Source organism: Ammospiza nelsoni, chromosome 11 (assembly GCF_027579445.1).
Source record: "Ammospiza nelsoni isolate bAmmNel1 chromosome 11, bAmmNel1.pri, whole genome shotgun sequence".
In the NCBI taxonomy this organism is placed as follows: Eukaryota; Metazoa; Chordata; class Aves; order Passeriformes; family Passerellidae; genus Ammospiza; species Ammospiza nelsoni.
The window spans coordinates 2686204-2712189 of record NC_080643.1 but is presented as its reverse complement, the minus strand read 5'-3'; the positions used below and the strand labels follow the sequence as shown (position 1 = coordinate 2712189).

The 25986-nt window shown below is 43.6% G+C and overlaps 1 protein-coding gene across 6 annotated transcripts in view; it reads left to right on the top strand.

Annotated features, from left to right (window-relative positions):
• Positions 1-25986, top strand: part of CHL1 (cell adhesion molecule L1 like) — a 132330-nt gene that overhangs the window by 91363 nt on the left and 14981 nt on the right. For all 6 annotated transcript variants that reach the window (XM_059480388.1, XM_059480390.1, XM_059480387.1 and 3 more), the window contains 15 exons: positions 2737-2921; positions 8654-8785; positions 9952-10089; positions 11386-11497; positions 12170-12336; positions 13827-13992; positions 15131-15255; positions 17357-17458; positions 17663-17860; positions 18979-19049; positions 21986-22208; positions 23417-23532; positions 23690-23894; positions 24125-24247; positions 25384-25563. In XM_059480388.1, coding sequence (XP_059336371.1) covers positions 2737-2921; positions 8654-8785; positions 9952-10089; positions 11386-11497; positions 12170-12336; positions 13827-13992; positions 15131-15255; positions 17357-17458; positions 17663-17860; positions 18979-19049; positions 21986-22208; positions 23417-23532; positions 23690-23894; positions 24125-24247; positions 25384-25563 — 2243 coding nt within the window. The remainder of the gene's footprint in view (positions 1-2736; positions 2922-8653; positions 8786-9951; positions 10090-11385; positions 11498-12169; positions 12337-13826; positions 13993-15130; positions 15256-17356; positions 17459-17662; positions 17861-18978; positions 19050-21985; positions 22209-23416; positions 23533-23689; positions 23895-24124; positions 24248-25383; positions 25564-25986) is intronic.

Genomic DNA, 25986 nt, shown 5'->3' with positions numbered 1-25986 from the left:
AAAACCATAAGGTGGTAAGTATGGATTTATTTTTAATTTTCCTATTTTAAAAACTGAATTTTTTTCAGTGGTGCTACTTTTGAGATGTCAGAAACTAAATAATGTCAGCATCAGCTTCAGTGCTTTTGTTCACAACCTGTAATGGTTTTTTTCTGGTTTTGCCAATTCAGTTTTGCTTCAAAATTTGAGATTTTCCAGGTGTAAGATCTCAGTTTTTTAAAAACAAAGTTCTTGAGTGATATTACACAAGACATCCTTTAAGGAATCAATACAGTGAAGCAGTACCAGCTGTGTAAGTGTGATCCTGATCAATCCAGCAGCAGAGGGCAAACCTCAAACCTTGGGCACTTCCAGGGATCCAGGGGCAGCCCCAGCTGCTTCACAGGGAAGAGTTTTTCCTAAAAGCCCCTCTAAATCCCCTCTAAACCTTATCTCAGTTTGAAGCCATTCCCTTTTGTCCTGTCACTCCAGGCTCTTTTAAATAATCTCTCTTTACTTTGCTGAGTCCCTTCAGCAAGGGAAAAGAGGGAAGGGTTAAAATAGCTGCTTTATGATGGGAAATCATAAAGGACAATTTTTGTGGGAAATGAATTTGTAGAGAAGTCTTAAAGACTTGTAGACCAGTTCTTGTCTTAAACTTGAAAAAAGTTCGTACAGTATCTATTTGTATACAAATTTTGAGCTAAGAAATGCTGATTTAAAAATATTATAGAATAAGACACTCATTGTTGAGAGAGAAATGGAGCTAAAAATAAGTTTTAAAAGGTGATTTTGTAAATAAGACTAAATATTTTAGAGAAATAGAACTATGAAAGATGCATTGTAGTAGGACCTACAAAGGGTAATTTTAGATGATTAGCTTTAAAACATTTATAACATAATGTGCTAAAAACCAATAAGCTAAGAAAAGCTTATAATGTATCACTTAATCCAACAAATTCCTTGTAAATAACACAGGCCAAAATGAGGGTAAATAAGGAAAGGGATTGGGAAATAAATGTTGAGTTCCCTCCTGAGAAGGAGCTGTGATTCCCTTCTCAGGGCTGCTGCTGCACCTCCAGCCCACTCAGCCACGAGCCCTGCTTTGCTCTTCCCATGTCCCAGTTTGTGCCCTGTGCCTGTCACTGCAGAATTTGAGCTGCCAGCACAAAAGCAGAGAATCTGTGCAGAGAATCTCACTGAATCCCCAGTGAGAGTAGAGTCCCTCTGGTTTGGCTGGGACAGGGCTTTGTGTGGAGCAGAGCTTTAAATCACCATCCCCTGGTGCTGGATGTGGAGCTGCAGGCTCTGCTTCACACCCAGATAATTCCCATTAAAGGCTCTGCAATTCTCTTCCCTCCATAAAATTCCAAAGTCAGGATATTTATCTGCCTGCACATGTTTGGGGCACTTTGTTTTTTCCATATGGGTTTGAAAGGGCATTGCTGGTGGAAGCTGGCAAGGAGTGGAGTTGGCATTCCTGAAAGGAGGTGAATGACTTGTCTCTGTTGGATTCACTCCAGGTATCTGCAGTGAGTTTTGCTTCCCTGTTGCAACATTTCCTTGTCTAATTCACTCCCCACCAACCCCCAAAGCCACAGCTCTGATTTTAGAAGGTTTTCAAGGGATTTTAATAGGGAAATCACCTTGGGAATAATCAAATATGAATTTTGATGTGCAAGCATGAATATCTGATACAAGAAGAGAAAGCCAAAAAAGTCTTTCTGTCCCTTTGGAAAAAGGTAAAAAGAAAGAAATATTTTTGTTTCACTCTAAATTTTCCAGGGAATTCTTTAAAAATTAATTTTTTTAACAAAAAGGTGGCTTTTTAAGCAGTCACTTTTGAAAGAACACAAAGTACTTCTTTGTCTTATCACCAAGCACACCTTTTAATTGAAATCCTTCAAAAATGCCAACTCTTAAAATAAAACGTTATTTTTCTTTGCTGAAATTCCCATTTTCAGCAGAAAAACGCTCAGCTTTGCCTACATCTCTGCCAATCCACCCTGCCAAATGTCCACAGACCATGGAAGTGGATTTCAAGGAACTCAGCTCAGGGGCACCCAACTGCAAAATAGGGAATTAGGGACATTTCCAATCTGTCACTTTTTAAAGATTTATACCCTGAGCAGTGGCAGTGTCAGGAGGGCATGGCCTGGGAGCTGGCTTTGGGACAAGAGTGGCATGAGGGCTCTGGGAGGGAATGATGGGGTATTTGCAGGGCTGGTGGAACAGCAGAATTTCTGGGTACCTGGGCATGGAGCCACGGGCACAGATGGGCACAGGAGGAGCAGCTCTGGTGCTGTGTCTGTGTGTCCTGTGAGTGTTGGGGTCACCAACCACGTCTGTCCCCAATTCTGTGTCACTTCTGGCTCTTTCTAGGGATGGGAAGAGCATTTCAGCCACCTCCTAAGAGGCATTTCAATGGAGTCTGGCCCTCCTGGCTGTCCTCAGGTGCCCTTTAGGGGCAGGAGGGGATGAGCTCCTTTCCCACTGTCCATGCCAAGGCACACCCAAGGAATGCAGCTTTGCCCTGGTGAAAATCCCACTCACAGGGGTTGTGCAGAACAAGGAGCAGCAGAGCAGCTGTATAGTGTAACCCTTAGGTAGCCCCAGAGTTTTCAAAGCTTTAAAAGCTCCAAATCCCTTAAAAGCACCTCCCAAACCCTGGGTGGGAACAGCAGCTCTGCCACGTGAAGCATCACAGCAGCTTCTTGCGTTCAACTCAAAATCTTCTTTTTCTTCCTTTGTTCTCAGCCCAACTCCTCATCTCAGCTGGGTCAAGGTGACAGGAAACATGCCCAAGGATGAGCCAGAGACAGAGAATTTTGGCAAGACCCTGAAGATTGACCAAGTGACAGCAGCTGATGAGGGGAAGTACGAGTGCACGGCCAGCAACCCCATGGGCAGCGCCAAGCACGAGTTCCATGTACATGTGGAAGGTGCTCAGTACTCTTCACTAAAATTATTGTTTTGGGACTAAAAGGTGGGAGAAGGGAGGTGAAGGAGGATCTTTTTTAATATGAGCAACTCCACAAATTGATGCCAGCCTTTTGAATTTGGGAAGGTTTGCACAAAGTAGCACCTCTAAAACAACAGCAACAAAAAAAATTAAATAGTGCTTTTTGGGTTTTTTCCCCCCTGAACCATGAAGGCCTTAAAAAGCAGGGAACAATATAAAATTATAAAAAACATATAAAAAAAATGTGAGCAAGTTCAATAATCTAAAGATGGGAGGGAGTCAAGCAGAGAGGTTGATGCAATGTCTTGTACTAAGCTGAAGGCCAGAAGAAAGATCTAAATATTCTTCTTGCTCTTAAAAACTGTGAAAATGGCTATGCTGGGCTGGATCAGAGGGACATTTAGCTCAAGTCCCTTTCTTTGGTTTCCACCAAAAGTGGGCTCTTAGGGAGATCTGTGAAAATTCAGTGAGCAGCCAAGGTATCACCCCTTGCATCCTTCACCTGTTCCCTTGCTGTGATTTTTGTACAGGCACAATGTCAGTGGAGAGCGTTTTCTGGAATCCCTGAAAAGTATCACAAAACCTGTGAAACAATGTAAAAAAAAGATGCTTTCTACTATTTTTTAGCAGTTAAAAAATGGAAACATGATCCTTTTTGTCACCTCAGTGAGTACCCAAGGCTTCTTTTTCCCTTCTCCTCCTCCCCAAGCCCTGAGGTGTGCATCAGGTGGAGATCCCCTTTCCCAGGAGCCAGCAGAGCTCTGAGGAGTTGTTGCAGAATCAAGAACTCTCCCTTCCATTTTTTCTGCCCACAAATATCTACAAACTGAGAGCCCTGAGGCTCAGCTGAAAAACTTGCTGAAAACATTTGCCTGATGAAAAACGCTCCAACCTCTGCTCAGCACTTAAAAAATAGAACAAATGCCTGGCAGTTTTACCCTGTTAACCTTCCAAGGGCTTCATTTTCATCAGGGCTCCTCATCCCTCTGTGATCACCCAATTTCTGGTGGGAGAGGAGCACTTTGAGCTCCCTGCTCTGTATTTTCTCCCAGTGGCTGATGATTCCTCTCCATTCCCCCAACCCAACCTTGTCCCTTGCACTCCTCTTGCCCTTGCTGGGATTGTGGCAGAGGAGGATCCCAGGGCATGGCAAGTTCTCAGCTGGGGTGGAAGGGAAGTGCTGACTCCTAGAAATCCTTCCAGATGGTTTGGAGCATCTCTGCTGTAGCAGAATATTTTAACAATCTGGCGATGATTTTCTCGGCTGCAAAAAAACAAATCGATTTCCTTCAAAGAAATTGCAGGAGCTGCAAAAACTAAAATACCAGAGAAATAACATTAATTTTGCAGTTTAGAATGTTGACCTTCTTCTCCCACAGTTTCCAGAGGAAGGAAAACTTCCTGGCAAATTGTTATTTTTGCTTATTAACAAATAAGAACTTAGAAAAAGGGAAAAGAAGGAAATAACCCCACTCCAGCCATTGCAATGTAAAAAATCCTTTTCCAATTGGTATTAAATCGATTTGTGCAATTAAAGGTGGCTCCTGTCAGCAGCAGGGATTCTTTCTATTAGGAGTCACCTCACATGCAAGGCATCAAGGTAAACCTGAGCCCCAGCCCTGCTGTGTTCTGCAATTGCTGAGCAGCAAAGGTGGCTGTCGTCAATCAGAGATGGACACGTTCATCACTCCTGCAGCAGCTCCTGTGAGCACACCAAGGGCACATCCTGAGCATTCATTTCAGGAGGCTTCAGGGAGCTGCTGCTGCTCTTGGGCTCCTCACACCCGACAGGTTCCTCTCACAGAATGCACGCAGGGAGATGAAAATTAAATATGGAAGAAAAATTAATGTGTAATTAACCTGCAGCCATCCTCAGTGGAGTGCTGGGGTGTAAATCAGGATTTTTCTGTCGCTGTGCCATGTTTTTTGCTCTACTTTCTGGTATTTGAGGATCTCAAACCAGCCCACCCTTCTAAATACCAGTTTTAATGATATTTGCATGCAGCCCATTTCCTAATCCTACTGAGTCTGAGGGCAAAGATTCAGGCAATCATTACCAAGCATATGAAAATATTCAGCAAGAAAATTGTTTGACTGTTTGAGCATTTTAATCTCTCTTTGCAAGGGAGGATGTAGCCTAGAATACCTGAGCAGACACAAAAACCCCACTGTTGTTATTAAAATGGGAATTATTTTTAAAAAACCAGCAAAGCAAGCCCACAAATTGTTTTGACTTCAGGTGTTTATTTGGTTGTGGTTTGTAGTTCACCAAACCCAACAGAAAATGAACATATAACCTGCAAACCTTGCAGGATCATAATGATCTAAAGTTACTTTGATCTCGACTGAGGCTTCTAGGTGGGGTTTAATAGAAATAATTGTTACAATATAATGATTAATTATAGTAATAATGTAATAGCTAAGGGCCTTTGCAGTTATGTCTCGTAATACTTTTATTACTCAGCCAGAGCAAAAGAAAAGAGATTAAATTAATGGGAAGCAGAACTGGGTGTTTTAATCAGGCTCAAGCTTTCTGTTTCACTGGAAAATTGCTCCAACAGGGATGCAGAGCCCAAGGTGGCAACAGCAGCTGCTGCTGGCCTGGGGTGGGGTGGATTCCCAGCCTTTGGGAGGAGAATTTGAAGTGACAAATTGGGAAAGTGGTGTGGGATAGAAAGGATGGGTTTGGTAAGCGCAGAGCAATTCTCACCAGGCAGCCCTGATTGGCCTCATCAGCACAGGCTGGGAAATGCCTGCTCGGGAGAACTGGGAGAATCCTCTGCATGGCAGGAGGAACATCTCTGGGAAGTGTTATTCTGGCAGAAAAGGAAAAAGTCATCCTGGAAAATAGAAGGAAAAGTGTTGCTGTAAGAGACTGCTGGGAACTGAGATGGTCTCACCTGAAGTAAGCAGGTTTACAACTTCACCTTCTTCAGGAAAGGTCAGGAGAAGGCAGCAGGGGTGGTCACAGGGCTCAAAATCATGTCATTTGGGGGAAAAAATAGAGATATCTTTAATTTATGAGAAATTATACCTGGGGAATGCACAAGAGCCTTGAGAGGAATGGAAGATTCTCCACCAAGTTCCCTAGGGGTGATGGAAAGCAGGGGAGAGTTAAACTGCAGCAAGGCAGAGGCTGGTTAGATGTCCCAGATTTGTTCTACTCGTGGGAGAGGCTGAGGGGAATGTTTGGATCCTTTGTGGGTATTTTGGATTCTGTTGGAAATACCCATTTTAGATCCTTTTCATTTTTGGATCTGTCAGTATTTCCATAAAGACATAAATCAATCCGATTGATAATTCTTACCCGGAAGAATAAATGATGCAGTGAAATATTTGCCATTCCAGATGAACTATTTGATTATCCAACCCCTGGATTTTGTAGTGGCTAAAAATATGTGTATATTTTGTATACTTTAAGTGCTATAGCACATCTGCCACGTGGAAAAGAGGTTCTTCAGCCTTTCTGTAAAATTGCATTTCACACCTGGCAAAATCTCATTGCCTCTGACTTCACAGCTTCTTCAGTTGCTTGGAGCACCCACAGCAATTCCAGAATTGAGAAAGGAGAGCAGTGACATCAAATATCAGCTCACAGCTCCAGGGTGTGGGCACAGATGGAGATAGGAAGGGATCCTTCAGATGGTTTTTATTCAGCCTGTGCCTGTTGTCTCCAAACCAAGGAAATATCCTGAAATATCTCCAAACCAAGGAAATATAAAGGCAGATTTAGAGGGAAAATTCCACACCAGCAATTTAATCAGGACTGCCACAAACCTTTTCACCTCCATGCCTTTGGCTCATCTTTTCCTGGTGAAACCATGGTGTATATGGGAGAGAAGGAAAAAGAGCTGCAAAACCAAAATATTCTGGTATTTGCAGAGCTTTTCCCTGGAGCCAAATACCAGGAAGATGAACAGATGTGGTCATGTCACTGTGGGATGGGAAGAAGCACTGAGTGAGGATGTTGGTCAAAAAATCCCTGCTGTGTGAAGGAAGTGGGATGATTTTATCATTTTAAATAAGCTTTAGTGGTTTGAATTTGACTTCAGTCTTTATATATTAATTAAACCATTCCTGGGTGCTCTCCTGTGGGAATGCTGGTCTGGGTGTGGAAATGCACTTCACTTTAGGAGTGGTTTTTTAAAAAATATCTGTGTGAATGTGAGCAGTGATGTTTTGCTTTAGCATATCTCACTGATAACTGATAACGTCTGTTGCTGTATTCCCAGGCAACAGCTCTGTTAATCTTCAAAGCATTTTATGAGCATTAACTAATGAATGCTCAGGTTTTCCCTACATTACCTCACCTTTTTAACAGGGAAAGAGGCCCAGTGATCCTCCCAGCACTTGCAGAAGAGGCAGTGTCAGGTCTGGTGTTAAAATCTTGAAGTTTGGTGCTTTTCAAGGGGAAATGATGAATTCAAAGCTGTGTTTTGGCTTGAGGGCTCAGGGACCTGCGTTCAGTCAGAATTAAGCATTTATGAGATAAATTCCCGTTTTCTCCCCTTCATTTCCCTTCCCTCATTATGGATGTCTGTTCCACACGCGGTTTGGGTACCTGATGCTCAGGGGTTGCTCTGCAGAGCTGAGTTTTCCCAGAGCCTCCCCGGAACATGGGGAATGCAGCAGCACATGGCTGCTCCTCTACCACCACCGTGTGGGCACCCAAACCACTCATCTCCAGCCATGAGAAAACATTTTACCACTCCTAAATGTGGTATGGATCAGCCTCTGCTCTGAGTACAGCATGGAAAAACAGGAAATCGAGGTGATGTTGCATTTCCTCAGCCCAGGGAGAGGGGCAGGTGGATCAAAGGTGGATCACTGCTGTCCTGGAGCTCTGTCAGCTCCCAGGGAAGGTGATGGGAGCCACTCGCTCCTGCCTAGGGAGGGGAATTTGAACTGGATGGATGTTCCCACCTTGTCTTTTTGAAATAGCCTCACCTTAATTCATAGATCACACTCACATCTGAGGGTCCTTGAAGAAATGCTGAACCATTCCCGCCCTGTGCCCATCCATTTCCCACTTGGATGGGCACTGCCCGTTCCTCCACCCTGCCTGGCACCCACCCAGCCTGCAGGACAGCCCTGGCGGGTGCTGATGCCAGTTTCCCCTTTCCTTTACACGGGAAACACAAGGAATGCAGCTCAGCCATTGATGGATGGGCTGTGAGCAGCAGCTGGGAAGTGTTGGTGGCGTTTGCCATCTCCTGGAGAATCCCAGCAACAGCAGAGGGGCTGAGACTGCGGTGCCTCAGGATTTCAGATTTTCCATTTTCCATCTATTTGTAACCCTGCAGTTCTTTAGTGTGTAACTCCAAACCCCACACTCAGTGTGAGCTGCTGCTTTCCCATTTGGGGCAGACAAAACAATTCCTCTGCAGGCCTGGCAATCAAGGACACCTCACTGCCTCAGGCCCAGAGATGGGAACAAAAGGGAGTTGGGGGAGCAAATCTGGGGTGAATGACTTTATTAGCTGGAGCTGTAATTGGCAGATGAACCCCAATATGCAAATGGACCAAACTTATAAAAGTGTGCAAACCTGACCCATCATCCATTTTTGAGTGCAGCCCTTGGGGCTGCCCTAAATGTACCTGAAGATCCTTTAATAAATATCACAGCTTTTTATTCCTTTAATTTAGTTTAGCCTCTGTTCTTAGGCAGCCCCAAAAAGCATCAACTGATCCCTGCTCTGTCTGTTTCCCCAGAGCCTCCCCAGTGGCTGAAGAAGCCCGAGGGTGGGGTCTACAGCGTGGGGACAAACCTGGTGCTGCTGTGCGAGGCCATCGGGAACCCCGAGCCCAGCATCCAGTGGAAGCTCAACGGGAGGCCCATCGATGGTAGGTGCAGGGGCCAGGCTGCCCTCCAGGCCCTGCCCAGCTTGGCTGTGCTCGGGAATTTTTGGGATCTCTCGTGGCAGGAAGGAAGTGATGAATCTGACTCCATGTTCTTAGAAGGCTAATTTATTATTATAGTATATGTTCTATATTATATTATATTATATTATATTATATTATATTATATTATATTATATTATATTATATTATAATATTAAATTTATTATATTAGATTACATTCTATTATATGATATTAATTATATAATATTTATTCTATTCTATTCTATTCTACTCTGTTCTGTTATATTCTACTCTATTCTATTCCTACACTAAAACTATACTAAAACTATACCAAAGAATAGAGAAAGGATACCGCCAGAAGGCCACAAAGAATGATAATTAAAAACTTGTGACTCTCTCCTCAGAGTCCGACACAGCCTGACAGTGATTGGTCATTAAGTCAAAAGAATTCATATGAAAACAATCAAACAATCACCTGTGGGAAAACAATGTCCAAGCCACATTCCAAAGCAGCAAAAAACAGGAGAAGCAAATGAGATAATTATTGTTTTCATTCTTCTCTGAGGCTTCTCAGCTTCCCAGGAGAAGAATCCTGGCAAAGGGATTTTTAAGAAAATGTGATGGTGACAGTGTGCCTCTGTATCACCCAGTTTGAGGGGACCCACAAGTCCCAACACACAAAATGATATCTGGTTTGGCACCTCTTTAGATATGAATTGTTTATTTACTTAAATAAACTAATATTTAAACAGGATGCTTGAAGAGGGTGGTGGTGAATGTTGCACATGTGGAGCTGTGGTACCTTTGAGGTGCCCAGTAACTCTCCCATCTTTTGGGGATCTGGGACAGCTCGAGGGCTCCTTTGTGCTTCTGAGTAAGCCCAGGTGGCTGGGGAGCACTGGTGTAGCAATATTATAATTTCAAAAAGTCTCTGTGGTGAAATTACTGGAATTTGGTGCTCTGGAGCACTTCCCTCAGGCCATGGGACTGCTGGCAAAGGCTGAGCCCTGGAACTCACAGCTCTTGGGCACGGTCTTGGTTGGAACCTCAAGATGTTCTTTCCTTTGCCTTCCAAGCAGTGAGGAGAGCCTGGGAGCTCCCCAGTCACAGTGCCCCTCCATCTGCTGACACAATCTGGTGTTTTCCAGGCAGGACCTTCCGAGGGAGAATCTCCACCAGGGAGATCAGCCTGACCAACCTGCAGCTGCAGGACAGCGCCGTGTTCCAGTGCGAGGCCACCAACAAGCACGGCACCATCCTGGCCAGCGCCAACGTCAACGTGCTCAGTGAGTGCCCCGGGCTGTCCCCTCCCAGAGGGCACATCCACAACCCAGTTGAATCCTCACAGCAGCCTGGGGCTTCTCATCACCTCATGGGTCCTTTGTGTTCCATGGTTTCATTGGCTGGTCATGGGCATCTCATGGTTCCTTTGGGTTCCTCATAGTTCCTTTGGTTTCCTCATGGTTCCTTTGGGTTCCTCATGGTTTCCTTGGGTTCCATGGTTTCATTAACTGTTGGTGGGCATCTGATGGGTCCTTTGGGTTCCTCATGGTCCCTTTAGAACCATGAGAAACCCAAAGGAACCAAGAACCGAGAAACTATGTTCCATAGTTTCTTTGGCTGATCATGGGTATCTCATGGTTCCTTTGGGCTCCTCATGGTTCCTTTGGGTTCCATGGTTTCATTGGCTGGTCATGGGCATCTCATGGTTCCTTTGGGCTCCATGGTTTCATTGGCTGGTCATGGGCATCTCATGGTTCCTTTGGGCTCCATGGTTTCATTGGCTGGTCATGGGCATCTCATGGTTCCTTTGGGTTCCTCATGGTTTCTTGGGTGCCACAGTTTCTTTGGCTGGTCATGGGCATCTCATGGTTCCTTTAGGTTCTCATGTTTCCTTTGGGCTCCTCACGGTTCCTTTGGGCTCCATGGTTTCTTTGGCTGGTCATGGGAATCTCATGGTTCTTTTGGGCTCCTCATGATTCCTTTGGGTTCCATGGTTTCATTGACTGGTCATGGGCATCTCATGATTCCTTTGGACTGGCCCCAGATTTTTAGAAATGTTATCCAGATTTTTGCAACAGGTTTTATCATGGGCAGTGTGATGTGCTTAGCACAGGCACTCCTGAGTTTTGATATATTTTAACAATGTGGTTGTGGTTGGGCTCAAAAACTTTAATTCAAAAACAGTGAACCCACTGGGGACTGAATTGTGGCCACAATGCTGGTTTTGAGTTAAGTGTACTTTTAATCTTTGATTTCAGTTGTGATGCTCAGTCTGTTCTTTGAAGAAAGGGAGTGAAGGGAATTTATTTAATAAAAGACATCTCTAGAGGCAGCAGAACTGGGTCTATTTTCTCTCCTAGATGTTTCAATTTCTGCCATGTCCAGCAGTAAACCCTGGTTATCTGTCAGTGAAGGTTCTGAGAGCTCAGCTGCTCAGTGCAACTCTTCCAAACAGCTGTGAAATTCCCATTAAACACCTCAGCCTCACACCCTTGCTGGAAAAGGGCAGGATGCAGGGCCAATATTTATATCCCTGGTTCTGAAATGCAGTGCTGCTCACCCTGAATTCTCTCCTGCAGATATTGCCCCCCTGATACTGACCCCAGATGAGGAAAACTACGCCACAGTCGTGGGTTACAGCGCCTTCCTGCACTGTGACATCTTTGCCTCACCTGCAGCAGATGTCAGATGGTAAAATACTGGGAAATGGGTTTTTTTCATGTGAAACAAATTCCTGCAGGCTTCCCCACGTTTGAAAAGTCTGCTAATTATAATTTCTATGGGGTTAAGAATAGAAATTTGCAACGAAACTGTATATAATGTAAATCTCTGTTGAAATGTTCTTTTGAGAATTCTTAAGAACTGGTTTGGAGAAAAAGAGTTCCTGGAAGTCCTCAATATATGTTTGAGACAAATGCCAGGTCATACATTAAACAAAACCATGCTGTTTATAGCCAAATACTGCTGCAGCTTCGTCAGTTTAAACTTGAAGGGTTTGCTGACAACCCTTCAAGTCTGGACACACTATTGAGGTGGAAGTGCAGTGACTTACAGAACACATTTACCTGGACACGCATCCATAGGGTTGGAAATCACAGGATTGTCACAGCAGATGACAGGTGCAATAAAGTTGCAGGTGGCAGCTACAGATTAAAGACAGAGCATTTTAGAGAACTTTCTAGACTCTGTCCCTGTGGGTTTGATGTGTAAAACTTTATGATTTGCTGCCTGTGCATGTAGTATCTCCCTAACTAACTTTAATTGCTCAGTGGCAAAGCTGAGTCCCAGAATTCCCCTGCAGTAACCCCTAACCATGAACTGACAGTTCCTGCAGTAACCCAGGCCTGTTTTCATCACCTTTAGGACTAAGGATGACAGCATAGAGCCCCTTTCAACGTTTCGCTACGAGGTGAACAAGAACGGCACCCTGGAGATCAGGAACACAAAGAAGGAGGATTCGGGGTCCTACGCCTGCTGGGCTGCCAATTCTGTGGGGAAAAGAGCAATCACTGCTAATCTGGATATAAGAGGTGAGAAAAGAACAAAAACTTTCATAGCTGCTAAGATTTTATGTCTGTAGTTTTTCAGGAAGTAGTGAATATTCAGTCCAGGGTACAGATTTATTCTGGGGCTTCAGGAATTCTCTGGATATTACAACCTGAAATTATCCACAGGTCTCGTATATGTGTAGCCTTTAACTTTTCAGCTGGATTTATCCATGCTCTCACATAGCGCTCATTTTCTTCTGGATGCTTGCAGAAGCTGCACAAGCCACCAAAAATTTGTATTTACAGATTATATTGAAAGGATTTCCCTCCTTTTTGTCACTGCCCTGTTATAGTCAGGGTAGGCTCTTGGCTGACCCTGTGCTCCTGGGCTTGGTGGGGTCCAGATGTGCTCCTGGTTCTCCCTCAGCTGTGGGATTCCCTTCCCTAAAATTCCTTCCCATTTGTTGATCAGAAGGCACATCCCAAAAACTGGATTAACTCCCACCAAACACGTTGCAGGTTGCTGCTGTTTGAAGGATTTTGCACTGGGTTTTTGCCTGTTTGTTGATAAATATTTTTAAACAGAGCAAATAAAAATCCTCAGATGTGTTTACTTATAAATTTGAGATCCGTCCCTGGTGCTGCAGCTGTGCTTTAAGGGATTTGTGTGGTTGGTTGGCAGGGGGGGTTTTCCCTGGAGGGTGTGATGGCAGTGGGCAGCTCCTGTTGGGTACACAGGTGGCATTTAGTGGGTTTGCTACAAATTTGCTTCGGATTTAGGGCTTGCCAATAAAAAAAAACAAAACCCTTAAAGACTCAATTAGCAAAGCTCTCTGATGTAGGTTTGCTGTGACAAACTTGAGGAAAAAGCTCACTCATTGTGTTCCATTTCCACCCACTCCCTTGGCTTTGGGAATTTTACAGTGCTAATAAACATGAAAATGTACAATGAAATAGTCACAGAGCAACATTTCACTGCAGAAATAAATTCAGCTAAACGCTTTCTTCTTACTTATTCATCTGTTTCTGCATTCAGATTATAGTCAATTAAAAGAACAAACTTGATTGCAATAATTTTTTCTCACTTGACTTTAATATGCTTGTAATTTTTCTTGGATCATTGCCAAAGCTTATTTCAAATGGCAATTAGACATAAAAATCATATTCAAGCCTTTTCTTTTTTTATCATCCATTTCATGACAAGTTGCTAACAAGGATTTTCACCTGTAACTTTTTTTTTTGAGGATTTTTTTTCTGGAGCTCTTTGGTTTGGAGCGAACTAAAAAATGTTTCAAGATAAAAAAATGTTTGAAGATAAGAAAAATGTTTCAAGATAAAAAAAAAAAAGAAATCTTGGCAAATATCTATTTCAAACCCCACCATCTTTCATTTGAAATGTTTGTGTATATATAACAAAAAAAAGACATGGTTGTTGCTCCTGAGGTTGATTGGTGTAGATGAAGTGCTTGGTGAAAATTTGATGTAATAGCCCCTCTCTCACCTAATCAAAGTGTTTTTCTGTGATCAATCAGATGCTACAAAACTTGTTGTTACTCCGAAGAACCCCCGAGTGCTGAAATCACATTCCATTTTATTGAAATGCCAGGCTGAGTATGATTCCCACTTGAAACACAGTTTTAAATTATCCTGGAGGAAGGATGGAGCTGAACTGCCAGTCAACAGCACAGAAGGTGGCAGGTGAGTGGGGAAGGAACAAGGTTGTTCTTGATCTCAGCTGGATAATCTGGCATGGTGCTGGAGCTGGAGTTTCATTAAACATGAGCCTTAATAGCTTGAAATGCAAATTTATGTCTGCAAAGAATTCTCCATGTGCTACGTGAGTAGATCTGCATTTTACACACATCTGAATATAAATGCAGCAATGTGAGTTTTGAGCCAAATGGATTTGGGTTTATTAACTCTGGTATCATCATAGCAGAACATAAAGTTATATATTAATATAGACATAATACATATCTGTATTTTTATGTAGAATATAAATGTTGGCCCAATCCAAAAACACAACCCTGACCCCAGTGCAGGTTGTTTCTGCACTTCAGTGGAACCAGTATTTTCTTGTAGTTTGCACTTATTTAGCCAAAACAAGGTCTTTGCAATGTGATGGTTAACAAGTTTCAGGGATTCTGACATGAATCTTTCCTCCATGTGAGTTTAGGATTTGCAGGCTGAATTTTGCCCTATTTTTGGATTTCCATTGACCTCAGGGGGCTGGAGCTCAGCCTTTATTCCATAGCGAGGTCCCACAGGGGGAAATCAGATGTCTTTATTAATTACCATAGGAGAGAGATGATTCCCTAAATATGGAGAGGCTGAAAATCCCGCTGGGCCCTTGTAGGATGGTGAGGCAGTGCCATGGAAACTCCATGTCTGCCATGGAGCCCATGGCCTTGGATTCTTGGCAGTTTCCCTGCTGCTTTAGACATGACACAAGTGCCTTGGGAATGCTCAGTTTCCCTCAGTCTTGCAAAAATTCCATCACAAACCCCATGTATTTGTCTCATTAATGACGTGCCAAAGTCCTATGGCCCAGACGCTCATCCAGCGCTTCTTTTCAGAGCAGGATTGACAGGCCAGCCTCCAGCCACAGAGGCTAAATTGCCACAAAATACAAATAATACTCCTCAGCACAGTGTAGGGCAGAGCCACAATTACATTTTAATGTAGCAGGCCCAGTGTGCAGCTATTTGATGAGAGTGCCCTGTGCCAAGTTCTATTATGAACAATTTTTCAGAGAACAACATTGTGTGTCATACTCATCTTACTTATTTTTCTCATCCTTATGATGTTTCTTTTTTTTTTTTTTTTTTTCTTGCAGGATAATTCTGGACAGGGATACCCTGTTCATATCCAGTGTTCTCCTGGAGGATCAGGGAGTTTACAAGTGTGTGGCCAGCACTGCCCTGGACACTGCTGAGGCAGAGGCACAGCTGATTGTTCTGGGTAAGGTCGATTTTCCTGCTGCAACTCCTTGCAGCAGGAATTGCCACCGCAGCACTTCTTTGCTTCCTTTCACAGAGCCTCAATAACCCAATTTCACAGAGCCTCTCTCTCCTTAAGCTCAGCTGCGCTGTCCCTTATCTCTGGGAATGGGGATGCTGACACAAACTTGATTAATTTTCATCTTTGCTGTAGCAAGGTGAGGCAGCATTTTTGCCTCAGCTCAGAGGCTGCAGGAGTTGCCCAGGCTGGAAGGTGTGAGAGCATTCTAAGAATTATTCTGCTATTGCTTTGAAGTCCTTGGCCAGTCCTTCACAAGAACTGGACTGTTTTTGGAGGCCATGAGACCAATATTTGGATGTGCAGCTCCTCAGAAGATCACTGCTGGTTAAGCACCTCAAAGGAATTAATTCTATCTGTGAACTGAGCATGAATGATTGTCCAGGGGCAAAGAGAAGAGCTTTGACCCCCTGGTCAGAAGCTTGGCTTTCTGAGAGCGTCCTCACCACCTGCATCCCTCCCTGAAGGACCCTTGGAATTAAGAGGATGAACTTGTGGAGTGCTGTGCACCCACTGCACCCAAGGGCAGCAGCCAAAATTCTGCTTTGTGGTCACAATTTCAGCCAGCCTGGTCTAGGTGATGGTGTCCCTACCCGTGGCAGAGGGCCAGAATTGGATAATCTTCAAGGTTCTTTCCAACCCAAACCATTCTGTGGTTTTATGATTTTCTGACAGCTTTGCATCATTTTAATTACATTTATTTTTGCTTCATTTTACATTTGTGTTTATTGCTGGCAGTGATTGCAGCAAGAAATAAGTCAATCTGCCCTTCAAGATGTTTTTCCACTTTAAAGGAGTGATATTTTTCAGTAAATAGTAAATTAGGAAGATGCTGTGCACATTATTTATGGTGCTGTGTCCTTCAGTGCTGTATAATTCAAAATGTTTGTAGATGATTCGTTACTTAACTGATGAAAATTTCATAAAGCATTTTATTCCTTTTTAAAAAGGTGCTTTGCAGAAGAAGAAAAACAGTTTTGTGCTCTTTTCCCTTGTTTATTGCATATGAGAAAGGTCTTGGTGAATTAACAATTTCTTTTATTTTCCAAGTGAAAAATTCAGGTTTTTGCAATCAAGGACTGGTGGGCTGACTGAAGAACTAGATAAAGGCATCAGATTAGGGGCAACTGAGAGTAAAATAAATACTCAATTAGAATAATTCTAAGTATTTGTTAAATGTTTAATGAACAGGTAGAGGGGTGAGAATATTTAAGACACACCATCACCATCTTTAAATTAATATATTGAATTTTGACCAGCTGTACTCTGAGGATAGAGCAGCAACATGCCTGCAGATTAAACTCCTGATATTTTCCCAGGTACAAGAGAAACAGGGAAAGAAATACGAAGAAAAGAAAAAAATCCAAATATAAACTTTTTCACTTCTTGATCTACTCTGAGATAAAAACTCAGTATTGCAATTGTAAAAAATCAGTACAAACTCAGTGAATTTTTTTCACAGTGACAAAGACCATCATGGTGGTGGAAATCACTGGTTTTTCTGTAAGAAATTACATTGTCAGTCAAAAGTTAACTTGGGACAGCATTAGTTGATCTGGCAGGTAGTGAATTTCCCAGTTCCCCATTAATGCAGATCCCATGGCTGGGATAATGGATGTTCTCCTTTCCCTCACACCCTCTAAGGCAAAGTTCAGTAACTGCCAGAGCTGAGGCTCCTTCTCCCACTCTGATTTTTCTCAGGGTAATTTCAAGTGATGCTGGACCTGCCTAGAGCAGGGTCAGTGCCTGTTAATGACTAAGCAGAACTTGGGGTTGATTTGGAAAAAAAAATTTTTGGTGCAAGCACAATATTGTGGGTAGAGGGTGCTGAATTCCAGAAGGATTTTGTGTTTACGGCAAAAATCAGCACCTGAAGATTCAGGACCTTTCCAAGCAATTTACACTTTACACAACCTGCCCATCTTGAAATCAGGAGGAATTTCACCACCATCTTCACTGACTGTGCTGTTCCAACCCTTTAGAAAATGCCAGGACAAACAGAAATACCTTGCTGTGCTCCTGACACTTCTCCTTTCTTTCTCAGATGTTCCTGACCCACCAGAAGATCTCCAGCTCTCGGAAAACCAAAATCGGAGCGTCCGACTCTCCTGGAAAGCTGGGGCCAGCCATAACAGCCCTGTGAATGGTAGGAAGGGGTTTCCAGCATAACTTTTTAGGGCAGTTTAAAATTCTGGCATGTTCTGGTTGTCACAAACCCTGCTGATGGCTAGATTTAAATACTTTAACTGTGGCAATTCTTTAGTTGCAAGTTCATTTCCACCCACGCCGTTCACGCTAAGTTGGATTTTTAATCTTTTTTCCTTTGTATTTTGTCCTTTTTCTGGCTCAGAGTCAATTATAGAGTTTGAAGAGAACCACTGGGAGCCGGAGATGTGGCAGGAGCTCATCAGAGTGCCAGGGAATGACACCACAGCCCTGCTGCCCCTGTCCCCATACGTGAATTACCAGTTCCGCGTGGTGTCCGTCAACGCTGTGGGCAGGAGCCAGCCCAGCAAACCATCCCTGCGCTATGCGACCCCTCCAGCTGGTAAACCTGGCTCTGCTTTCCTAAATATTCATAATTCCAGTGCTTTTTTTGGAATATCTGTGCCCTCCCATGCTCCAGAGGGTGTGAAGGAATCAGGGTCGCTTGCGCTGCTCAGTGGCAGCCTCAGGGATTGTTAAAAGTAGATCTTGTGGTGGGAATTGCCCCCAGCTGGTTTGGTGGACTGGAATAACCCTCAGTAATTTTGGTAGGGCAGGTGACCATTTAAATTAACTAAAGAAGTTCATTTTCAGAGAGGTAAAATCATCTGGAGGATGTCTCGTGACAAGCTATATTCTGGTATTTTAGATATTAATGAGATGGGAACCCTGCTGGAGTGAATTCTTGGTAAAAAAGAGCAGCCCAGAAGTTGCACATCAAATGTCCAGGTGTTGTTTTGAGCATTTGATGTGCAGTTAGAACAAATCTAAATTTTAATGACCCAAATTGCTGTGCTGCATAAAATTCCTGAGGATGCCAAAGTGAGGAGTCCACGCTGCTGCGTTTTCCTACACCTCCAGCGCCTCACTTTGCTGATTTTCCACTCTTTGCAGAACTTCATGGACAAACAGTTCCTGCAGAAGGGCTGGGTTTAGAAGGAGCCTTCCAGGAGCACTTGTCAAAAATCTCCATTTACAGAGCATTCACTGGGGCAGAAAATGTTGCCTCCCTGAAAGTCATTTTAGAGGCGAACTGTTCAGCACAGCATTTGCATTCCTTGGCATTTTCTCTCTTTTTTCCCCCATTTGCACCAATTTGAGTTCCCTCCTCAGCTTTCCAGCTGTGTGTGCACCTCTAATGATGCACCTTCTGTTTGCTATCCCCACAGGGAGAAAAATCTCTTCCTCATAATCCCCCCACATCTGGTGCTTTCAAATCCAAAAGTCACAGTTCCATGTTAGCTGGTGGCTCCAACCAACAGGGACACTTAGGAATCCAAACTGCATAAACAACATGCTTGGGTCCCATCAGCTTTGCTGATCCAAGCCATTCATCTCATGAACGTTTTTTGTTTAAGTGTCTGTCACTAATAGGAGAATTTCCCATCCTTTTTGGCATTTGAATGCTAAATGCAAATAAACGGGATGTGCAAACTGACCTTGTCACCTGTGTGGTTTCAGCTCCAGATAAAAACCCTGAGAACATCCGAGTTGAAGCTTCTGAACCCAATGAAATGGTGATGAAATGGGAGGTAAGGCAAGATTAGCAAATCCTATAGGAATGATCCTTTATTCTTCTGAAAGATGAATTTGACTTAAATTTATTCTGCATTTTCAACCCTGCTATCATTTTTAGTTCAAAAGCCTGGTTTTTATGTCTGACTTCAGAAGATATTAAAAAAATATAGAATTCCTGTAAAGCATAGTGAGAATTCACCAGAATTTGTTCATCTCTGCTTCTTTTATGCAAGAAACTGCTTCTGCAATTAAAATTACCAGCCAGGCCCAGGGAGGGGATGGGAGGCTCACGGCTTCTGCTCTTGCAGCCTGGAAGTTTAAAAACACCACAGATCCCTTGCCCAAGAGAATGTGAGCTTGAATTTTTACACCAAGAACTAAAGGAATGTGGATAAACCTCCAAAGCCTGTGATGTGCATCAAAGGAATTATGTAAAAGTCTTGAGGATGGTTTCCAGGCTTCAAATTTCCTGGGTTTTAAGCCTTGAGCTTCTGTGCCAGCAGTTGAGTTATGTATTCCTTCATTTAGCACAAATATCCACAACTGTGGAGGGAAGCAGGTTTTTGTTGAGGCTGGAATTACACACAATTTGCATGAGATTTACTCCTCAATCTTCTGCTCCCAGTGAAGAACAACAGATTTTTCCCCGGTGGGGTAGAATTACATCCAAAATGAAATGGCCCTCAAGATCCATGGGCTTGGACTCGAATGGGATTTTTAACCCAGGGTCAGGGGAGACAATTCTGCCTCTCAGAAAAGGTTGGATTTGATCTTGGAGGTCTTTTCCATCTTTAATGAATCCATAAAATGCAGAGTTCTGTTACCCAGTATGTTTACTGGGAAGTACTGGGATTGATTTGAGCACCAGGAACTTCATAAGCACTGCTCAGACAGGGCAAAAGTGGAAGTGAAAGCTGAGCCTGAAAGGAGAGAATGGGATGGAAAGGCTTGGTTAAATCCTGTTGAATCATTAAAATGTTGTTAAACAGGATATTCATTTATTTATGGCATTTCCTGTGTGCTTTTCAGAGGGACTGCTGGGCACTGCACAGGCTGTTTCTGACAGACAAAGGCTGCAGAATGATGTTAATCTGCCTATTTTGGATTAAGAGACCAGCTGAGCTTTAGTGACTGGGATTTTCAGGCAAGGATTTGCAGCTTGAAGGGAGATCAAAATAACAGTCAAGCAGTGCTGCAATTTAACTCTATCCAAGAAATCAGATTTTTAGGAGGAATTTTTCACTTCTCCAGCTTCTCTTGCAATTCCCATTTCCTGGGATCTTTGCTGTGGAGGTGGTGCCTGTGAGAAAGCTGCCCAATCTCCCAGTTCCTTTGCCTCAGACATCCCAAAGGTCCTCACAGCAGAGCAGATCAGTGGGAATTTTTGCAGATCCCCCAACTTTAGGTCTCCCTGTGCATGAGGAACATCAAAGGGGAATAACTTTCTACTGGTATTTGATGCTATTTCCTGTCAGACCTCTTGGATACAAACCATCTGTAATATATTTCATATTTTCCTATATTTAAATATTATTAAAACCAGCCTATATGGTGGGAAACACCCACAGCTGTTCCAGTGTTCAGCTTTTTTGGTAGGGTAGGTGATTATTTAACTTTCTTAATTAAAGTAGTGCATTTTCAGGGAAATAAACTCAACCTGAAGATGTCTCATGACAAGCTATTGCTATACATCTCCTAATATTTTATAAATTCCTGTTAATTAGCTGGAAACCCTGCTGGGATGAATTCTCCAGCTGATTGGTAAAAGCAGAGTGGCCCAGCAGTTGCACATTAAATGTCCAGGCGTAATTTCAACCATTTGGTGTGTAGTTAGAACAAATCTAAATTTTAATGACCCAACTTGCTGTGCTACATAAAATTCTAGGATAAAATGCAAATTTTATCTCTGCTAAAAGGCACACACAGCCTTATGCCAAACTGTGCAATTCAGTACTGCTGAAGGCGTGTGGTTTTACCTCACACAGGAAAACCTGTGGCAAAACAAAACCTGATGTGTGTAGGAGGCAGAAATACGGCTCCTAGCAATTAATCTGGATTTTAATCCAAGCCTTTCATTCCCCTTTCTCTTGAAGTCATGTTGTTGTTGTTCCAATCATCCTCAAATTAAAATGACAGCAAAAAACTTAAAGCTTGGGGGTTTTGCCCCTTTTCTCTCTCAGTGTTGAAACACACATTCCAAAACTGCCACCCTGTTCTTCTGAGTTCTTCTAAGCCTTCTGATGTTTACATTTCTGTAATGAATTTTCTCACACACTTTATGCAAATAAATATTGTTTTTACATTCTTCTCTGGAGGAGGAGAAACTTGATGGACTGTTGTCTTGTCCAGTGTCATTGGAGAGGTAGCACTTGCATCCTCCAATCCACTGTCACTTTTGAAAGTCTATAAATGTTGGGGTCAGAAAGTAAACTTCCCTTCTTTTTACCTTGGACGTTCCCGCATGCGTTGTTTTATTTCATGTCCTAGAATGTCACAGACATATTTTATGAAAAATCCTTTTATTAGGATCTCTTCTCCTGAGAATCTGAGAAGCTTCAGCTTCGCTATGTTTTGCTGCTTTGGAGAATTGTTTACCCAGCATGTGAAATTGTTTTTACTTGATGACCAATGACAGCCACCTGTGTTGAGCTGTGAACAGTCACAAGATTTTATTATCATTCTTTTCTATCCCTTGCTAGCCTTCTGATGAAATCCTTTCTTCTATTCTTTAGTATAGTTTTAATATATCATTTTCTTTTAATATAATATATATCATAAAATAATAAATCAACCTTCTGAAACATGGAGTCAAGCTTCTCATCTCTTCCCTCATCCTGGGACCCCTGTGAACACCACCACACTAAAGTGACACAAAGCCATCCCCGCTCCCCTCAGCTGCTGTTTTGTGATTACAACAAAGGCAGACAAGATCTCTTTTGGTTCTCCCCAGCCACTGAAGCCCATGGAGAGGAACGGGCCGGGGCTGGAGTACAAGGTCAGCTGGAGGCAGCGGGGTGTGGAGACGGACTGGAACGAGGAGCTGGTGAAGAAGCACTCCCTGAGCGTGCGGAACGTGCCCACCTTCGTGCCCTACGAGATCAAAGTCCAGGCTGTGAACAATTTAGGATCTGGCCCGGAGCCAAACATCACCATTGGATATTCAGGAGAGGATGGTGAGTTGGCAGGAGCTTGGCTGTAAAAATGGGGGTTTCTTGTGCTGCAGAACACCCGGGTATGGAGTGATGGATTGGGCAGCCCAAAGCAGCTGGAGTGCCAATGCTCAGCCTGATGGGCTCCATGAGGCATGGACATGACCCATGCTGGGTGCCTGGCTGCCAGCCTGCTGGAGTGTGAGAGGTTTTTTTGGAAAGGTCACTTGTGCTCTCATTAATCTCAGTTGTTGGCTTAATCTGGGTACTTGCTGAAGGCCACAGTCCATGAGAAGTCTCTGAAGTGTAGCAGTCGGGTTGTACTTGGTAGGGAAAAAATCTGTGGGCTCTCTGAGGCTTGACCCAACAGTTTAACACTGTCAGAAGTTAAATACTCTGACAATTAGGGACAAACTCGCAGGCGCTGGGTGTTTGAGTGAATTTGCAGACAGAGCCGCATTCCCACGTGTGCTGGTGTTACCTTGTCCATGAGTCCCTGCAGAATGTGTCATCTCTCCAGCCTGGGTTCTGCCCCATGGTTTCACATGGCTCCCACATGGAGCTTCAGTGCTGGAAATGACCCAGTGGTGGTCAGACGGGAGAATCCCCACTGCCCACCCAGAGGTGGCTACAGGAAGGTCTGATGGTGCAGAAGAGGTGGCGAATAGTGAGAACAAGAATAAAGAAACTCCACAGGATGTTTATTTCCTTTGTCTCTCTGTGATGAGTCTAATTTTGCATCTACCAGTGCAAAATCTTCCTCGCAATTCAGTTGTCAATGGATCAAGGCATCCTTTTTTTCAAGGAACTGTAATAGCTCTCTGTGTTATGCAGTGATTAAAATCCTACTGTTTAATGAGCTTAGTTGTAAAATGAAATTGATTATAAAAAAACCCTTTATGATTGCCTTCTTGAGTGCCATGTTAATCATTTTTTTTATTCTTCTCACTGCTGTAAGCATTGCTTGAAACAGGAAATCATAAATACTGGTGTTGAAATTCATGTGTCCCAGTACACATGTATCTCAACCCTCAGCAGAAAAATACAGAAAAATAATGTTTATTGGCCCATTCCACCCACTGGATGCAGGTGGAATGGCTTTTTGCTTGCCTGCAGTGAGACTGCATGAAATGGCACAGCTGGAGCTGGAAAGCCAAGCCCTGGAGCTGGGAACAGTGTGAATCTGGGCTCTTGGAAGTGTTTTTAACACCTGGGACTTTTGTTTTTTACAGTTCCAGCTGCTGCTCCTGCGCGCGTGTCGGTGGAAGTCATCAACAGCACCCTGGTCGAAGTCTTCTGGTCGGGGATACCAAGGGACAGAGTTCGTGGGCACTTAGGAGGCTACAAGGTTACAAATCTCTCTATAAATATTTGTATATAGTTGAATAAATTATTAAATGATTCCCAGATTGCGATCTCTCATTTTTGGGATGGTGAGAGAGATCATGATCATGCTCATCCCCATACAATATAATTTGTTAATAGAAATCCCAATCTCCTCGCAGGTGAACTGGTGGAAAACAAGAAGCATGCTGGATGGAAAGAGGCATCACCCAGAGAAACACTTCCTGACGTTTGTAGGAGAGAGGACCTCTGGGATGATTCCTGGCCTGGATCCCTTCAGTGAATTCCGCTTGACAGTTTCGGCTTTCACCTCCAGAGGAGACGGCCCTGAGAGCTCCCCTGTGTTTTTTGAAACTCCAGAAGGAGGTAAGACAAGAGGAAAATATGGGATGGAGGGACATAAATTGAAATTGTCCTTGGGACAAGGTAAGTTGATTGCCTTATTTAAGGTGATAGTAAAAACTCCACCATTTGTAGAGCACTTCACTCGAAAGGGGAGCTGTGGGCGTTCAGCTAAATTATATCCTCATTTCACAAGAATTTGTAGGGGCAGACCTGTTCACTCTCCTCTGAAAACTCATCCCTGTGTCTTCCAGTCCCTGAACAGCCACGTTTTCTCAGGATCCTGAACTTTGACCAGGACTCAGTCACTCTGTCCTGGGGGCTTCCCAAGAAGGCAAATGGTCACCTCACTGGCTACATTCTGCAGTACCAGATAAGTATGTGCCTTGTTTGCTTTGAGTTCAGAATTGGAGCAGGATTAGTTAAGGAAAACTCCCAGGTGTGATGTGCACAGAGGCTGCCAGAGGGCAGGCTGCAGATTTCCATGCAGTTTTCCAGGCACTTTTCCCATGGAAGCTTCCATTGCTGCCATTCCCTGTCCCACATTTATGGGCGGATTCAATTATTTCATATTGGCAAATTACCCCTAATGTAGTGGCTAAAAAGACCCCAAAATTGTAGGTGAACATTTTACTGGAGTGAAGCTCATTTAATACACAGTGCATTGTGATGAGAGCACTCTATGAAGCCACATTAATGTAGCTCTGCACATTATGTCAGGGAGTTTCTCCCCCCTAAGGTGCCTCAGAAGAAACACAAAGGACCACCTGAGTCATGGTGTTGAGTAATCACACTGAAAACAACCAAATACCAGGGGAGTTCTTTTTTTTCTTGCCTAGGAAAGAAATGAGAAACAAAGACAACCTCAGGCAAGACCCAGTACTTAGCCCAGGCTTGAGTGGTGTGGTGATAATTCAGTCTATTTTACACATTCTTTGAGGATGGTAAAAGATGAGTCTCTGCCTTATTTTTAAAAAAATAATCACCCGTGTACTTTACACTTCTCCCTGCTGATAGCAGAACTGCTCAGATGCCTTTGCATCCAGATCTTCCCTTTGGTTTTGCTCATTATGGACAGAGTGGATCTATCTCCAGATCCTTTTTTATCCCCCTCAAATACATAAGCATGCAATTTCTCAATAGGTTCATCCATATTCGTTTTTACAGATTTCGTGTGACGCCGCTAATTTTTCTTTATCAGAAAGAATTCCTGGGTCAAGTTGACCTGCTCTCGTAGCAGTCTCTCTGTCTCTCTGTCTTGTCTCTATTTATCTCTGTCCTTCACTGAAGCAGCTTCTCTGAGCCTGGGCTTTTTATGAGAACACACAGTCAGACTAAACAGCTACGTTTTCAAACTACAGACTTAACTCAAAGATGTACATTTTGCCTAAATCAAAATGGATTTCCACTCTGGAAAATTTCCACTTTGTCTCAGAGGCAGCTCCATCATTCCTGCTTTTGTTGGGACATTTTCCAGCAAAAACAATCCTGACTGAATGCTCTTCCCTTGCAGTCAACGAGACGCACGAGGTGGGCGCCCTGAGCAACGTGAGCGTGGCCAACCGCTCTGCCCTGAGCTGGCACCTGGCAGGGCTCAGCCCCAGCACCAAGTACAAGTTCTACATCAAAGCCTGCACGGCCAAGGGCTGCGGGAAGGCGGCCACCGAGGAGGGGCTGACGCTGGCCCAAGGCAGTAAGTTCACAAATCCACGTCCGTGTGGAGAATGGCGGGAAAATGTTGTGTGTAGGTAAAACCTTACATAATTAGGGCCTTGTTACCTTTGTAAAATCAAAAAATTGTAAAAAAATGGCTAGGGCCTGCTGCTTTGGCTAAGTGGAAAAGGACTGTGGGAAAGTGACTCGGCTGAATTGAAGCTGACGCTGGCCCAAGGCAGTGAGTTCACAAAATCCGCTTCCGTGTGGAGTAGCTCTGAGAATAGCGGGGAAAATGCTGTGTTTAGTAAAACCTTACAAAATGAGGGTGTTGTTACCCTTGTAAAATCATGGCTAGGGCCTGCTGCTTTGGCTAAGTGGAAAAGGACTGTGGGAAAGTGACTTGGCTGAATTGGAGCTGACGCTGGCCAAAGGCAGTAAGTTCACAAAATCCGTGTTGGTG